At 42.1% G+C, this 16,869-nt stretch overlaps 1 protein-coding gene and 1 long non-coding RNA gene across 5 annotated transcripts in view; one reads left to right on the top strand and one right to left on the bottom strand.

Moving 5' to 3' along the window:
- CDC27 (cell division cycle 27) overlaps window positions 1-7,301 on the bottom strand; it is a 56,546-nt gene extending 49,245 nt beyond the window's left edge. For 2 of the 4 annotated variants that reach the window (XM_090292859.1, XM_090292860.1), the window contains exon 1: window positions 7,133-7,301. In XM_090292859.1, coding sequence (XP_090148985.1) covers window positions 7,133-7,159 — 27 coding nt within the window. In that variant the 5' untranslated portion in view covers window positions 7,160-7,301. The remainder of the gene's footprint in view (window positions 1-7,132) is intronic. The other 2 variants (XM_090292861.1, XM_090292862.1) reach the window with 1 other exon arrangement.
- A 349-nt stretch (window positions 7,302-7,650) lies between these two features.
- Window positions 7,651-11,340, top strand: LOC149998823 (uncharacterized). The gene is made up of 3 exons (XR_016514360.1): window positions 7,651-7,777; window positions 11,089-11,214; window positions 11,251-11,340. It is a non-coding gene; the product is annotated as an uncharacterized LOC149998823 (long non-coding RNA).
- Window positions 11,341-16,869: the final 5,529 nt, after the last annotated feature.

Genomic DNA, 16,869 nt, shown 5'->3' with positions numbered 1-16,869 from the left:
TCTGGAATTCTCTATTAGAAGAAACTTCGTGGCACATAAAAGAATTATTTTGTAATGCAAATAATCACCACCTAATTATTCATTTATAAAATATGGAGATTTCCTAAGAACTTACTTGTTTAATGTTGTTATAAATGAAAGAAAGTGGTGTAGAAAGGATATACCCAGGATCTGTGTTCAGGGTTGTGTGCCAGTACTTCCAGCAGTGTGACTTTGGGGGAGTTATTTAACTCTTCTCAGCCTCAGTTTCTTCATCTGAAAAATGGACTCTGTTTCTTGGATTTATGTGGGTTAAATAAAATAATACATATACAGTGCTCCTAGTATACTGACTGGCACACATTAGGCACTTAAAACCGTTTTCTTTCCCATCTCTTTATAAAAATAAATTCAATATATATATTTTATAGTTTCTATTAACGTCTCCCAGCACATCTGCCACGACTCTTTACTTTGCAACACATAAACCACACAGGACACAAATGGTTTACCAGCTAGCTTAGTGCTACTGGTCACCAGACAAGTTTGACACATATAGACGACGACCATAAAGTTCTAGAACTCTGAATTTTTTTTCATTTTAAAGTTAAAGAAATGAAAGAGAGAAATAAAGTACCATATTCAAGAGCTCTATCCATTTCTAATTAAAATCCAGCTTTGCTCACAACAACAATATTCCTTTATCATCAATTTTTAAGAGGGTCAGAAAAGGATAGTGAAGAAAGCCAACTCCAGTTCCCGTGTACCCCGGCAGTAAAACTTGCCACTTATGAGAACCTCACATACAGTTTCCATCACCACTCTGCTCAAGCACCTCTCAGTTCCTGAGTGATGGTATCCCTCTTGGGGAATGGGGTTGGGAATGGACCACTCTCTAAGATGCTACAAACTGGTAGCTGATAACGAGCAGGGCTAAGATTAGCCCCCTAACTAGTCACTCATATATTTCTGCTCAACTGGTGTGGATCTGTCCCTAAAAGAATATCACTCAGTACATCACCTCAAGAGTTCTACAAATTAAAGCTACATGGGAAAAATGCTGCTAAAAGTTAGGAAGCCAAACAGAGAACCCTTCACCCCAAAAATGTTGGAAACACAACCTCTATTGATTAAATTAATAGGTCAGTCCTGGGTTGCATTGATTTAAAAGATAAGCCAACAGCATAAAAATTAAATGGCAAAGTTCCTTCCTTGCTTGCTCTTCTTAAACATGACTTATTACTCAAAATATAAACAAACTTCTGTAAGCTGCACAACTAATTCAGACTTAAATGTGACAATATAAATTTTTTTTTTCCTTCTTGTCAAAAAAGAAAATAACTGCGTTTTTTTTTTTTTTTAGACCATAAAAAATAGATAATAAAAGCTTCAGGAAATATAGGAAGGTATAAGAAAAAAAAAATCACTGTGAAATTTTCCTATTATACATTATAACTTAATTTCTAGCACTCTACCTTAGTTTAGGTCTACATCAGCGGTTCTTAATCTGGGCAACTCCCCACCCCACCCCCCAAGGGACACTTAGCAATGTGCGGGGGGCATTTTTGGTTGTCACACATGGAGGGGGCATCTAGTGGGTAGAGGCCAGAGATTCTGCAAAAATTCTAAAATGCATAGGGCAGTGTCACCCACAACATAAACATTCTCTACAGGTTTGGATGCTTCTTACATTAACATACTTAAATACAAGGTAATGCCCTACTTTCCAAAAGAAAAAATCATAAACAAATGTGTTTCAGCTAAACTGAATATATAAAAACTTCTCTTTATTTACTTACTTTTGGAGACAGGGGAAAGGAAGGAGAAAGAGAGGGAGGGAGAGAAACATCGACGTGCGAGAGATCCATTGATCAGTTGCTTCTCACGCACCCTCAACGGGGGACCTGGCCTGCAACCCAGGCAGGCATGTGCTCTGACCAGGAATCGAACTGGTGCCCCTTCGGTTCACAGGCTGGCACTTAACCTCTGAGCCACACCAGCCAGGCTAAAAACTTTTTAATGAAGATCAGGTAGTCTAATGTCTATTTTATCAATTTAGTTACAAATATATACTTGTAAAGTCACAAAATATATTTAGAAATTTTAGTTTTTCTATTCTCATTGAATAGAACAATTTTACTGAAACTGTTCACATGTATCTTTGAAATCAATAAAGCCTTTGAGGGGGCAGGGTCATCCTGAATACACCACCTTCAATTGTAAGTTATTTGAAATATAGTACTCTGAATCTGTTAGCTGCTGTTCTGTACATCTTATCCCAAGCCAAGAGTACTCTTTTACTATCTAATGACATCTCAATGACACTAGGTGGGTAGTACCCACTTAACATACTACTTATTAAGGCGATTTTTACAAGTCTTTTTTTTTTAACAACTTCACCCAACATTTCTAACTGTAAATTGATAAATCTATTAAAATATCTTTGCTTAAAAAAAATTACATTTGGTGAATTTCATAAACATCCAAATTAGAAACAAATGAAGCCATTTAGTCTAGCGTATTCTTTCACAAAACAGTTATATTAAAAATTATGAGAGCCCGGGCTGGCTTGCCTCAGTGGACTGAGAGCGCTGGCGTACGAACTGAGAGGTCACTAGTTCAATTCCCAATCAGGGCACATGCCTGGGTTGTGGACCAGGTCCCAATGCGGGCATGAGAGAGGCAATTGATCAGTGTTCTCTCTCACACATTGATGTTTCTATCCCTCTTTCTCCCTCCCTTCCCGTCTCTAAAAGTAAATAAATAAAATCTTAAAAAGAAAAAAAAATTTAGGGCAGCCCTGACCAGAGTGGCTGAGTTGGTTGGGCATCATCCCACAAAGCGAAAGGTCGCTAATTCAATTCTGGTCAGGGCACACACGTGGATTGAGGGTTCGGTCCCTGATCGGGGCGCGTATTAGAGGCAACCAATGGATGTTTCTCTCACATAAAGGTTCCTCTCCCTCTCTTTCTCCCTCTCTTCCTGTCTCTCTAAAAAATAAATGCCTAGTTGCTGTGTCTCAGTGGGCTGAGTGCTGGACTGTGAACCAAAGGGTCGCAGGTTCAATTTCCAGTCAGTGCACAGGCCTGGGTTACAGGCCAGGTCCCCACTTGGGGGTGCGTGAGAGGCAATCGCACATTTGATGTTTCTCTCCCTGTCTTTCTCTGTCCCTTCTCTCTCTAAAAATAAATAAATTAAATCTTCTAAAAATATATAAATAAATGAATGAATAAAACCTTTCAAAGAAATTATGACAATTTCTGCCTCATAATAAGAGATTTCTGTAAAGATGAGTGGGGGACCAAAGTTTTGCCACCGTAAAATATGCCTTTCTGGGATATCGATTTTAAGCTGGTTATTAAGAATTAAAAGACTCAGAACCTTTGACTCTCCTCCCTTATCTGCCTAAAAAAATTCTGATAGAAAAAAGAAAGGATGCTTCACCTTGTCATCACAATATAAACTAAATGTGGCAGAAATCAAGAAATCAGAGCTTCTCTGTGCCCCATTGTGTCTGGGTGGCCCAGCAAGAATCTGTTCCCCACGTTTGCTTTTTCTTCTCTACCTGCGAACTGCCTACTTTGCCTTTGAAATCCCAGGCCCCTATCCCCCTTCACATTTGATGAAAATGGCATATACACCTCATATGCCCAATGTATCTTTGGGTCCCATTCTATGGCAGCACCCCAAAGACATCTGTAATAAATTTTGGACATTTTCTTCTGTTAACCTGTTTCATGTTAATTTGATTATTAGCCCAGACAGAAGAACTTAGAAGGTGGAGGGAAAGTTAATTTTTTGTACCTCACAGACAAGTAACACTTTTCTATGAGAAATAATTTGGAGAAGGAGCTTATATTTAGGCTTACATGGTTTATCGGACTGGCTATTCCACGTTAGAACTTTAAAGAGAACTAAGTGGCTGGGTTGGTGAAGAATGGGGTGGTCTGTGGGCTTCACTTTAGAACTGGTTTCTCTTTTCTATCCTAATGGCTTGGACAGAAAGGGCCCAGAAGTCTGAGGGGGGTGGGGGGGAGGACCCAAAATATTCCCCTCTGTCCAAACTAAGTATAGTGGGCAAAAGCGTTTTGGACAGGTGTGACGTGCCTGGCACACCTTCCTCCAAAGAAGCCCCTTTTTTCCCTAATGTGGGACATTGAAAAGTTAATCCCTGCCTTTTGTCATCTAGTGGTTATGGATTGAATGATGCCTTCTAACCCTGTTGCCAAATCTGTTGCCCCCAGAATACAACAAGGATGCCAGCGTGTTAAACCGAGCACGCTGTTGTCCGGGGACAGCCACCTGACCTGCAGTCTGCACGATCCTTCCCCATGTGGGAAGGCCACCCTCCCCTCCACACCCCCAACTCTGTTAGGAATTTTTGGACCCAAGGGTAGGTAGTACGATGACCACGTCCAGCTTGAAGCAGCTAGAGGAGCTCGAGACCTTCGCCGATTGTCCTTTATAAGATTATAAAGGGTCTTAAGTCTGAGAGAGGGAGGAATTGTTATTTTTTATTGTTATAAAAAATTAATTAATTTTTTAAAAAAGAATAATATAGGAAAGGGTGAAGCCAGAGAACTTGTATGCACGACCCATGGGCATGGACTGGGGGGTGGGATTGCTGGGGGAGGGGGTGGTGCTGGGCAGAGGAGAGCAAAAGGGAAAAAATTGGAACTATTGTAACAGTATAATCAATAAAATATACTTAAAAAAAAATAAAAAAGCAGAAAACAGTTGCTTTCATCTTTTCAACGTTTTCCTATGCCTAGTAATACCACAAACCTTGAGGCATCCAAGAAGGGAACAACTTTCCAACTTATGCTCGTTCCTTTACGAATACAGTTAAAAAAAAAAAAAAAAAAAAAAAGACAGTATTCTATAGACAGTATCCTACCCGTCCTATTTTTATTTTCCTCCTTACTAAATCTTTCCCATTTTCAGCACTATCCCTAAAGAGTTGACCTTTATCATTGTAGCCAAAACTGCTTGTTCCTCCCACTGCTCCAGACTCTTCTTACAATAAATCACAACCAAAAGTCCCACCTAGCCATATCTTAAAACTTCTTACCATCATCCCTCAATCTAATGGATAAAGGTGGTGTGAAAAAACCCAAACCAAATTTGACTTTTAAGCCAAAAGTACTTTAAGGAAAAATGAGGAAACCTGAGGGGTACTATCTATTAATAGGCTACATATTTCTTTTATTCTTCATGCTTTTATGCAAGTTGAAATTATTAAACATTGGTTATAGGCTACCAATACAACTAGTTCATCATTTTAGAAGACTTTGGAGGCCAGAGTAAGCAAATGGATTGATTATTAAGACAAAATTGCAAGAATATGAAACAGAAGTTAAACACCTTGAGTGCTCTACTTATTTACTTAAGGTATAGAAAGCAACTTCTAATTTCATATTAGGCCCCTCCAAAAAATCTTAAAAGGGACTTTCACTAGTAAGAGGAATTAGATGTTATGAAATAGCTTTGGGCCCTGGCTGATGTGACTCAGTGGGTTGAGCCCAGGCCTGTGACCCAAAGGGTCGCTGGTTCGATTCCTAGTCAGGGTACATACCTGGGTTGAGGGCAAGGTCCTCAATTGGGGGCGTGAGAGGCAACCACACATTGATGTTTCTCTCCCTCTATTTCTCCCTACCCCCCTAGCTCTAAAAATAAATAAAAACTTTTTTTTTTAAAAGAAAGAAAGAAAAGAAATAGCTTTGGGCCCACTGCTGTGGCTCAGTGGATAGAACGCCAGCCTGCAGACTGAAAGGTCACATGTTCAATTCCCGGGCAGGGCACATGCCTGGGTTGCGGGCCAGGTCCCTGGTTGAGGGTGTGCAAGAGGCAGCCAATCAATGTTTCTCTCACACATTGATGTTTCTCTCTTTCTCCCTCCTTTCTCCTCTCTCTGAAAATAAATAATTTTTTTTTTAAAGAAAGAAGAAAGAAATAGCTTTGAAAGCATTGGTACAACTAACAAACAGATACATTTTCTAAATTAGAATCCCACATTATATTAATTCAAACAATAATAGCTGCTATATGTAAAGAGCTGGAGAAGAAGCCAACTAGGAGAAGTGTGTATTACATCCTTTGAAGAAAAATAAAAGAAGTATGAATGTAATGATGTATTAAAATATTTACTATTTATTATCACAGGCCTATTAAGGGTAATATGAATTAATTTCTATCCATGACTCAATGGACAGCAGTTGATAGGTCAACTTTTCTAATCAAGTCTCCCAGACCTGGTCCATCACCAAGGAACTAAAGGTTCAGTGTCTTCAGATGGCAGAGGGGGAAATGACTTGGCACTGCATCGTGCACTTAAAACCCACCAGGGTTTCTTCCATCCCTCACAGCACTGTGCCTCAAAGCAAACCTTGGTGTGGTAAAGAGAGCGAAATGATGGAAAACCCAGTATTTGTCTTTCATTTCCTGAACGCCGTATACACGCACACTAAAACACGCCCGGTCTCCATCAAAGGCCACGGGGAAAAACTCAGATTTGCCGTTTCCACCCCTCCCCTTGTAATAGGTGCTTGCACCTCAGCACTGGGCCTGGGAGTTCTCTTCTTAGATCATTGTTCAGTGGGAAATTCACGGAGCGAGAAAAGCAATGTGAGCTAGCAAGTCTGTTACCAAAATAGAAATTAGTATTAAAAATACCGATATTATCATCCCTCTACCGTCTCACATAAAAAAATACAAAACCAACATTCCCTCCCCGCAAACTTGCCCCACCATGATGAAGATCGTACAAGCGGTGATCAAATGTGATTCCCAATCACCCTTTAGGTAACAGAGCACCTGGGGCGAGCTTTCACCCCCACCGCCCCAATCTCTTACCCAGGCCGGGGCAAGGCCCCTAGACTGACAGGAGGGGCTAGTGGGACGTCGGCTCGGAGAGGAAGGGAGGTATTATCGCCGAATGCCGCTCATACTAGAGACAGAAGCAACATAGGGCCAGAGGTAACACGGCTTAGGTTGCGGGCAAGGCCTCCGAACTGACGAAGAGACAGACAGGACCCGGCATAAGGGGAGGCGGGAGAAGCAGCCCGGCCTAGGCCGCACCAGGCCGCGGAGTGGCCATACGCGGCTTCCCGATTGGGGCTGAGAGCCAAGCCTCAGAGAAGAGGGTTATCATTACCTGGACGGGTTCCTGCAGCACCGTCATCCTTGAAGCTCAGGCCCACTTTCTGCAGTGCCTCAGGCCCCCCCCGCAGCTGCTTGGGCCCAGCCAGCCCCGGCTCATTTAAACTCACCAGCGACCGTTACCGGGGGATGGGGGCGGCCGAGCGATTGCCGAGCACCTCCGAGCGAGACACGGAAATACACGAAGTGGAGAGATCAGCGCGGGAGCGAGACGGAAAATCCCGAATGATGCCGGAAATAACCGAAGTAAATCGACAGAGGCGGAGACGTTTGCCGGAAATTGTCGAGAACTACCGGAGACTACCGAGTCTGACCGAGAACATAGGTTCCTCTTCGCGGCCACGCCTTTACTCAGGCACGCCACGCCCAATAGGCCACCCTAGACTGGGCCACGCCCAAACGGCAACCGGCAGGCTGGGCTTGATTTACCCGAGTGGGCGGGGAGCGTTACGTGGGCCTTGCCGCCGTCTGGATTGGCCACTCAACCTTTCCGTACTAATTGGTGAGCGAGTGTGGGGCTGCCTTTAATCAAGAAGTGTTTGCCTGTTGAGTTTACTTCGTTCATCCAGTCCAGAAGTACCTATTCGTGGCTCAGGGGGAAATAAGAAATTTGGAAGGATTGCCACCCTCCAAAATTTTGGTATGGCCCCTGTCCTCAAAGAGATTACAGTCTAAGGGAAGAACAATGTATAGTGGTGCCCATTATAACTGACGTAGAAATTCTGAGGAGAAGGATATTAACTGGGATTAAGATGAGGAATGTTTCACAGAAGGAAAACGGGAGATGAACTGGGCTTTGAAGGATGGTTCGAATTAGAAGAAAAGAGAGTGTACATGAAGGGAAGCAGAAATGAGATCAGTCTGGTAAGAGTTAAAGCATTAACTGGAAATATTTACTTAGATGACCAGATCATGGAAAATCTCAGAAGGCAGGCAGAAATTTTCATTCTTGATGGGGGACGCATTCTGGTGTATTGGAAAGAGTATGGAGTTGGAAATCCAGAGGCTTGATTTTTAATTTAATCTCCAGCACTAACCACTTTTGGGTCCTTAAGCTAGTTAGAGTCTCTCTGACTTTCTATTTCCTTAGTCTGAAAAAAAATGCTTGAAAGAATTAAATGCATTAAGGTATGCCACTGTATCTAACTCACACAGTAGGCTCTCTCAAAATGTATGAACCAGAGAAGTATTAAACTTTGTTTTTCAATAGATGAGGAAAACAAGTTTTTGTAGATTAATTTTCTAGTCAGAGCATCTCTAAACTAGATGGGAATAGTAGTCTTCTATATATCCAGTACAGTAGTCACTAGCTATTTAAAGTTTAGTTAAAATCAAAAGTTCTGCAGATGCCTTCCCAAGGACTCAGTAGACATATGTGGTTAGTGATTCCCATAATGAGTAGCACAGATATAGAATACTACCATCATTGGCCTGATGGAGCTTGGAATACACCTCCCCTGGCTTCTCATCAGTCAATAGTTGAGCCCTAGCTCACCCGAAGGCATGCTTATTGATTTTAGAAAGTGGGGAAGGGAGGGAGAGAGGCAGAGAAACATCCATGTGGGAAACATTGATCAGTTGCCTCTCGTTCGCACCCCGATGAGGTACCAAATCCACAATCTAGGCATGTGCCCTGACCCAGAATTGAACCTGTGACCTTTTGGATTACTGGACGATGCTCCAAACAACTGGGCAACACCAGCCAGAGCTAGTGTACCTTCTTGACTTGGTGGCTGGCAAACAACCAGGTGAAAACTGAAGCTGTGGGGCCCATTGAGGCCCAGGCCTATAACTCAAATCCCATCACTTCTAGTTGATCAGAGTAAGACACAGGGTCAGCCTGCATTCAGCCGGAGGAGAAATAGACTGCACCTCCTGATGGGAGGAGCAGTGAAGTCATACTGCAAAAGGCATGTTGGAAGGGAGAGATTGATTGTTGGGTCATCTTTGGGTAGAACAATCTACCAGGTATGAGATGAGAGACCTGGTAGGATTTGGAAATGGAAAGAAAGGAATGTGTAAGAGGTACTACTCTTAAATTTTGATACATTGAATTGAACACAACACTTCAGATTTATTCTAATTAATTCAGCATGCAGTAGGACTATTGCTTTTATTCTCTGCACACTTCTATTAAAGTAGACTAACATATTTGCATTTTTTTAGCAGTCACATGACACTTTGCTCGGTCTGTTTGAGGGAAGAGCAATGTAACAAAGTGCTGCAGTATGTGGTGCCCATTATAACTGATGTAAAAATTTAGAGGGTGTTGTTCATTTTACAAACACAGCTCTTTCCACACAACATGCTGCCAACCCAAGCCTTGTACTTGTGCAATGGATTCTTATTAACTTGAATGTAAGATCTTACAACACAGGATACATAAAGATGGTATTTTTGTGTGTGAAAACATGTATCTAGAGCCAGCATTTAAAGAGTCTGTGATGCTTGACAGTCTGGCTCTTGAATTTAGGATTTACCTAAAGCCCTCCCCCATGCCCCAAAAGAGTATCTCTTTTCTGACTGTTGTTTACTGGCTAATACATCTGTTGTGGTTTTCTACTCATCCACAGCAAGGCCACATTATTTGAAGTTGTTCTTTGGTGCAATCTTTTAGAGGATTTTTACTTCTTTCTCTGTTCCTGATTGACCTACTTAAACTCACGATCCAGCAAGCACTTGGGCATCCTGCTACAATCCATTATGCACATATGTTTAGCTGGATGTGGTGCTGGGTTACAATAAGCATTTTTCCAAACATGGTAAATTATCTCTTCTTTTTAGCCTGCCTCTTGGCCTGTTTCATGTTCCATCAGATTTGGAGGCCAGCATTTAGGAAACTATTAAAGAAGCTAGACATGGTATCTTTGGCAAGATGCAAGTACCACTGAAACACAGCTTAGAGTAAGCTTTTACTCTTCTAAATTCCTTCAGTCCTCTTCATCTGTGCCCTTCTTTTGTCCCTGTTGCATGGTGCCTTTTATCCTCCTATATTACCTGACCTTGAGGCTCTTCTCCCCACCCCCCTCATGTTTGCTCCTCTCTCTTGTTGAAATCATTCCCGATCTTCTGCATCTCTGATCACACAGTCTCCTGGTTTTCCTCCTACTGCTCTGTCCTTCATCTTTGCAGCCCCTCCAACACTAGAATGCTTCAGGGGGCTGTTGGAAGCTTTCTTGTCCCCATACACAAACCATAGGCAAACTCATCCATTCTCGTGGCCTCAGTTTTTTGTATAAAATTGTTCCAAAATCTGTCTTTCCAGCCAAATGCTTCTTAGAACTCTAGACCTAAATGCGTAGCTGCCAACTGGATGTGTCTATCTGGATGTCTCACAGGTACTGTGTCAGAATGGGACTCCTCGCTCCTCTTTCCTCATGCTTGGAATATTTTTTATCCCAGTTTAAGGCATTGCCGCCTTCTCCATTGCCCAGATCTGAGACCACTCTCCTTAACCCTAACGTCTAATCACACAGACCTACTAATTGTACCTCCTAAATATACCTTCTGTCTTTTCTGCCTCTTGTTTTTTTTGTTTTTTGTTTTTTAATGTTTAGAGAAAGGGAAGGAAGGGAGAAAGAGAGGGAGAGAGACATCAATGTGTGGTTGCCACTCACATGCCCGCAACAGGGGACCTGGCCCGCAACCCAGGCATGTGCCCTGTCTGGGAATCAAGCCTACAACCCTTTGGTTTGCAGGCCGGCGCTCAATCCACTGAGCCACACCAGCCAGGGCTCTGGCTCTAGTTTTACGTATCTCCAAACTCAAGCCTGATCATGTCAGGACTCCCCTCCTTATATCCCCCGCCAACTCAGTATTTCCCATTGCTCTGAGGATATATAGTCCAAACCCTTTAACCTGTCTTACAAGGCCGTCCAAGATCTAGTCCCTGCCTCCTTATTCAACTTTTATCTCACTTGTCTCCCTCTTATATTCTACATTCCAATGCAGGAGATCAGAACATGTTACTTTGGCATAAGGATTCTTTTGAGCTGAAAGCAATTAAGAAACAGCAAACAGAGAAAGAGCTCTTTGCCCTCCGCTATCTGCCTGAGAGGAGGTCATAAATTTACCTTTGTGAAGGTGTTTCTCTCCCCTCTCCTATACCAAAAGGTGGGAACCAACCATCATCACCGGAGACAGAGCTGGTACTGAATTGGGTCTGCACAAACAAAGCTTACTAAAATAAACTTTACCTTCTAAGTTTCTCCGTGTATTTACTTTTCCACAATTTACCAGTCCCGGAAGCCCCAGCCCCTTTCCCTTTGTCTTGTCACTTCGCAAATTTATTGCCCCAAATTCTAACCACCTCTTTGAGTTCCTTATCACTGATTTCTGCTGTGTGTGTGCTCATGTGGCACATGTAATACGCTCTTGTTTTGAAAATTCTCTTCATCTATCTTTTGTCAGTTTAAATTACAAGATCCCAGATACTGAACCTAAGAGTTTCGAGGGGAAAGATTTTTTTCTCCTTCCCTGTGCTAGCAACATGGAACTTCTTGACCTACTTTCATGCCTCAGAGGCTTTGCATGTACTGCTCTCTCTTTCCAGAACACTCTTAATTCCACTCTTCATCTTACTCTCTCTGCCCGTCCTCCAAATAAACTTCTTCGGGCTTTTTCTGACTAGAGTACAGGATTAGGTTGGCTATCCCTGCTATTGCTCTAGTGCTCCCGTACTTGTCATTACTCTCATCACCCTTTGTTGCAATTACTTGTTTAATTGTCCACTTCCTGTCTAGCCTATCAGCTCATGAGGGTAGAAGCCCCGTTTACCTGTTACAGGATGTATTCTCCACCTTCAGTACAGTATCCAGTACAAAATGGGTACTAATTCTTATTGTTTAATGAGTGAATGGAATAAACTCCTTCTGTTCCTACAACTGTATTTTGTTTATTCACTGATATTACATAATTTTTGTACCCCTTCAAAATTTGTATGTCCAAGCCCTAACCCTAACCTATCGTGGCTGTATTTGAATATGGAGCCTCTAAGGAAATAATTAAGGTTTATGAGGTAAAGAGGGTGGGGCCCTGATTCAACAGGATTAGTGTTCTTTATAAGAAGAGACATGAGAGAGCTCTTTCTCTACTGCCCTCCCCTGTGCGCATGCACTGAGGAAAGGGTCATGTGAGGACACAGCAAGACAGTGGCCATCTGCAAGCCAGGAAGAGGGCCCTCACCAGAAACCAAATTTGCTAGCACCTTGATCATGGACTTCTAGCATCCAAAACTGTGAGAAAACAAATTTCTGTTGTTTAAGCTGCCCAGTCTGTGATATTTTATTATAGCGTACTGAGCAGGCTAATCAACAATTGATTATTCTGTTTATGTCTTGTCTTTTACAGGGAAGCCCAAGCCATATTTCTCTTTATTACTCTTTGAAAAGCATTGTATTTAGTAGATGCTTAAAAAATATTGCCTGAATGATTAAAGTGGAAGTCTTTACATGTAATACTTCTCCCTAAAATACTTTCCCCTTACACTTTAACTAGCTAAATTCTACTCATCCTTCAGGCCTCGGCTTTAATATCTTAGCCTCAGAATATCTCCCGTCCTACCCAATCTAAATTATTAGCTCCACCCTATGATTCTCTTACAGCATCTTTGTTCTTTTCCTTCGTGGTATGGGTGGTAGTTTTAATTATATTTGCTTAATATAAATTTTACAAAGGCAGGGACTTTGGCTCACCATGCTGTCCTCATCAGCTATCCTAGTGTCCTACATAAATACAAACAATAATGAAATATTACAAATATATCTGAAAATTAAATGACCACTTAATTTTATCTTTTTTTTTTTTTTAAAGATTTTGTTTATTTATTTTTAGAGATAAGAGAAGGGAGGGAGAAAGAGAAACATCAACGTGTGCTTGCCTCTCACATGCCCCCAACCGGGGACTTGGCCCACAACCCAGGCATGTGCCCTGACTGGGAATTGAACCTGTAACCCTTTGGTTCACAGGCCAGCACTCAATCCACTGAGTCACACTAGCCAGGGCTAATTTTATCTTTTATTTGTCATAACCTGATACTTTCTGATTCCCCCTTTCTGGATCTAGAAAACATGCTGGCCTTGAATAGGAGTCCTTAAGGGAATTAAAGCCAAAGCAGTATCTGAAGTGTTGAGGCTAATCAGAAAATGCATCGTGGTTAAGGTGGGCTCTGAGGTGTGCTATGGGGCCTGGGGCTAGGAGGGGCAGGCTGACTTCCAAAGCACAGGGAAAAGGATAAACTAAGCAAATTAGCTTGTCTGGGGTGGAGGTTGTATAAGCTTGGTTGAAATGGTGGTGTTGGGGACAGTTGATAAGCTTTGGGTTCCAGGCTGATGACTTTAGATTTGATAAAATAGACCTAGGGAGCTGCTGGTGGTGATTGAGCTAGGGAGTGACCTCATGGAAGTGGAATTGGAGAAAGATTATGCTGACAGCTGAGGATTATGTGAATTGGAGGTGAGAGTAGGGACGGGAATGCAGCAAAGAGACTGCTAGGGAGTCTAGGCAGCTCTAAATTTCCGTTATTCTAGGATCCTAGATGGTTGAAGCTGAAAAAAGGATGGACAATGAAAATAGTTCTGAGTTACTCTTCTACAGTGACAAATATTCTTATCCAATTCCTGCTCCTGAAGGCATTGGAATTCTAATGAGCTGGTCTCTTGGGTCAATACAAATTTAAAACAGAAAGAATGGAATGATATACACAGCTATTATCTCTTTTTCCTCAGAAGGGACATACATGCCTGGCTGCTAGATTAAAAATATATATACCATCTGGAGAGAATGTCCACCAAATAATAGATTCTTTGTTTCTCCATTTTCTAAGTAGACTTTCATTATTCTCTAAATAAGTTGCACAGCAGTGGATCAAACACAGACTTGATTATATTTCAGCCTTGAGTATACACTATAGTTGGCTTGAATATACTTTATTATTGTTTGTTATTGTTTGTTTCCTTTGTGTGTCACAAATATATGATTTGGGAGACAGGTGATGAGCTGGGTTTAAAATATACTGTGTTTGAAGTACCTCAGGTGAGAATTATCCAAATGTGAACTGAAAACATGAGGTTTGAACGATTTAGGAAAGAACTTGGGACTAAAGATATAGATTTTTCAGGTAGAACTAAATGCATTCTTTTTGTTTATGTAATATTTTTATAAGATCACTTACCATTCTATTAAAACTATTTTATATCTGCCTCTTCCACACCAGAGAGCGAGCTCCTTGGGGCCAGGGATGGCCTTGTACTCACTTTAGTAATAAAAGTACCTGCGTACTGTGGGTGCTGAATAATTGTTAGTTGAATGAATGAATGAATGAGAGTGATCTGGACTAGAGGAGGGTCAGTAGCAGAACTTCGGCGTTATAAGTACAGCGGAGACGGCCTAGAGAGAAGACCACAGTATCTAGCCACAGAGAAGTCACTGGTGGAGCACTAGAGAGGAAGTCAGAATTCAGGAAGTAAAAGAAGTTGGTGGAAAGGGAAGCCAAGAAAAGAGAATCCTGTTTAGCATTAAAAGCATATCCTCCTAAGGAGGCAATTCCTACGGGCCCTTCTGGGTGACCAGGAGTCTCCACCCCTTCCCCTTTTCTCCATTCTCCACCCTCCTCCCTCCCTCTTCCCCTCTTCCCCTCTACCCCTTGCTAAAAAAAAAAAGAAAAAGAAAAAATGCAAAGGGTTTGAATCTCTCTTCCCTTACTGAGAGCCATCCATACTGAGGGTGCCAGCACATTTCTTTCATGGATGTCTTCTTGCTTCTATGCCCATTGGGGGTCTGGCCTCTCCCTGAGGGAACCTCTCTCAGCTCTACCAGCTCCCACTGTTGCTTTAGAGTGGCGTCCTGGGTTCTAGTCTTAGGTCTGCCATAACACACAGTATGACCTTGGGCAAGTCACCTCCTTCTCTCTGGGCCTCCAGAGTCCCTTGCCACCGTCAGGATGCCTGGAAGAATGCAGTTTGGATGACTGGTGAGCACTCCAGCTCTCGCTCTGCTGCTTTTCAACTGCTATCAGTCTCTTTGCCAACCCCCCGCTGCCCTGCCCTCTGCTTTAGATCCCCAGGCGGACTCTCACGCACCTGTTGTTGCACCCCTCCTAGGAGCCCCCTCCCGCAGCTCAGTTCATGGATATGTCACGAGGTGACACTGTCCTGATGGCAGCACAGAAGTTAGCTTCAACCACGCTGGCTAACGAGTGATTAGGCCAACATCACGTAGCATCTCCACTGGCGCCGAAGCAGCTGCGGGAGTGGAGTCCCAGGGGGTGATGAACGTGCTCTGAGAGCTGGTGCTGCCCTGGTCCCTGAGATTGTGAGTTTAGACACCACCTTCCCGCTCCTCCTCTGCCTTTACATTTGGTGCTGTGGGTACGGGTTATTCGTTGCTTTTTCCTTTCATCCTTGGTAGTAAGGATCTTAGCTACAGAGGACCAGGTTTATCAGGCTCCTTGATTTATAGCCTTCTTTCATCAGTAGCCCATGCCAGGCCTCTTTTGTTTAATTATTTACTTATTCCCTTTGATCTCATCCCATCCAAACTACATTCATGTTGGGCAACCATCTAATATTTTTAATGTGAACTTTTTTGGTATGTGTTCTTGAACAACAGGTAATGCTCCTAGTATGTTTATTTAACCCAGAACCTCCAAAATGTTATAATTTCAACATGTAATTAATATAATATTTACTAATGAGATGTATTACATTCTTTTTTTGTCTTCAAAATCTTCTTGTGCCTTATTCTCAGAGCATGTCTCAGTTTGGATGCTAAATTTTTATCAGAAATATTTGATCTGTATTTAGAGTTTATAAAATTCACAGTTGAAAAGGTAGGTTCACATACCCAAGTTGTTCCAAGTATACTTGAAAATTTTCCACAAATTGAATTGAGTACAAAAAAATTATTTTCCTTTAATAGTCGCATCCAAGTTGACGAAATTGTTTCATCTATTTTAGAAGAATTGGTTTGACTCTTGAAGCAAAAGCATCAGTTTCAAAACCATGTCCGAGTTAAGTAAATTTACTAATATCTTGTGTTGACTAAGTATTATTAACGTGAAATTCAAGGAGATAGTGCATAAATGGAAAAGCAACTCTAAATTTATTAATATCAACAAAACATTTAAACTGTTCTTGTCATTTTGCAGCCCCTTAATATAATGCTGTTGATTATAATTAAAATTTTCTGCATATTTACGTTAGAAAATGTGCATCCTGAGAGGTTTCTGTTTTAGCATAAATTCTTGTATCTATCTCCCTAAGTCACCAATAAGCATTTTCTTTCCTGGGAGCTTCAATTTTAGCTGTAAGCGGAGGTGCTGCCCTGAGAGTTTAGGGGATGAGGAGGGGAAACAGCTGTGGAAGTTTGGTTGCCCGTCCCTGTTATCTTTTCAGCCCTTCACCAGCACAGCTCATCTTCAGTGCCCTGGTATTACCAGCACCTGCATCACAGGTTTGAGTCACAGAGGTGAGGGGGCGTCACTGTTTGTTCCAAGACAGCAGTGGATGAAAAGAGAGATCAGAACCCCACACCTCCTTTTCTTTTTTATCATTCCGCAGCCAGACCTGGCCCCCTCCTCCCCAAACCCAAAGCCACCCCTCTACCACACATATCAGTTCAACGCAGATATATCTTTATCTTGGTATTTTCACTGTTTATTTCTTTTTATCCTCACCCGAAGACATATTTTTCATTGCTTTTAGAAAGCGAGGAAGGGAGAGAGAGAAACATCGA

This window comes from Furipterus horrens, unplaced genomic scaffold (genome assembly GCF_987537825.1).
Source record: "Furipterus horrens unplaced genomic scaffold, mFurHor1.1.pri manual_scaffold_11, whole genome shotgun sequence".
NCBI classification, from domain to species: Eukaryota; Metazoa; Chordata; class Mammalia; order Chiroptera; family Furipteridae; genus Furipterus; species Furipterus horrens.
The sequence above is the reverse complement of the archived record's forward strand: the minus strand, read 5'-3'. Positions and strand labels throughout refer to the sequence as shown.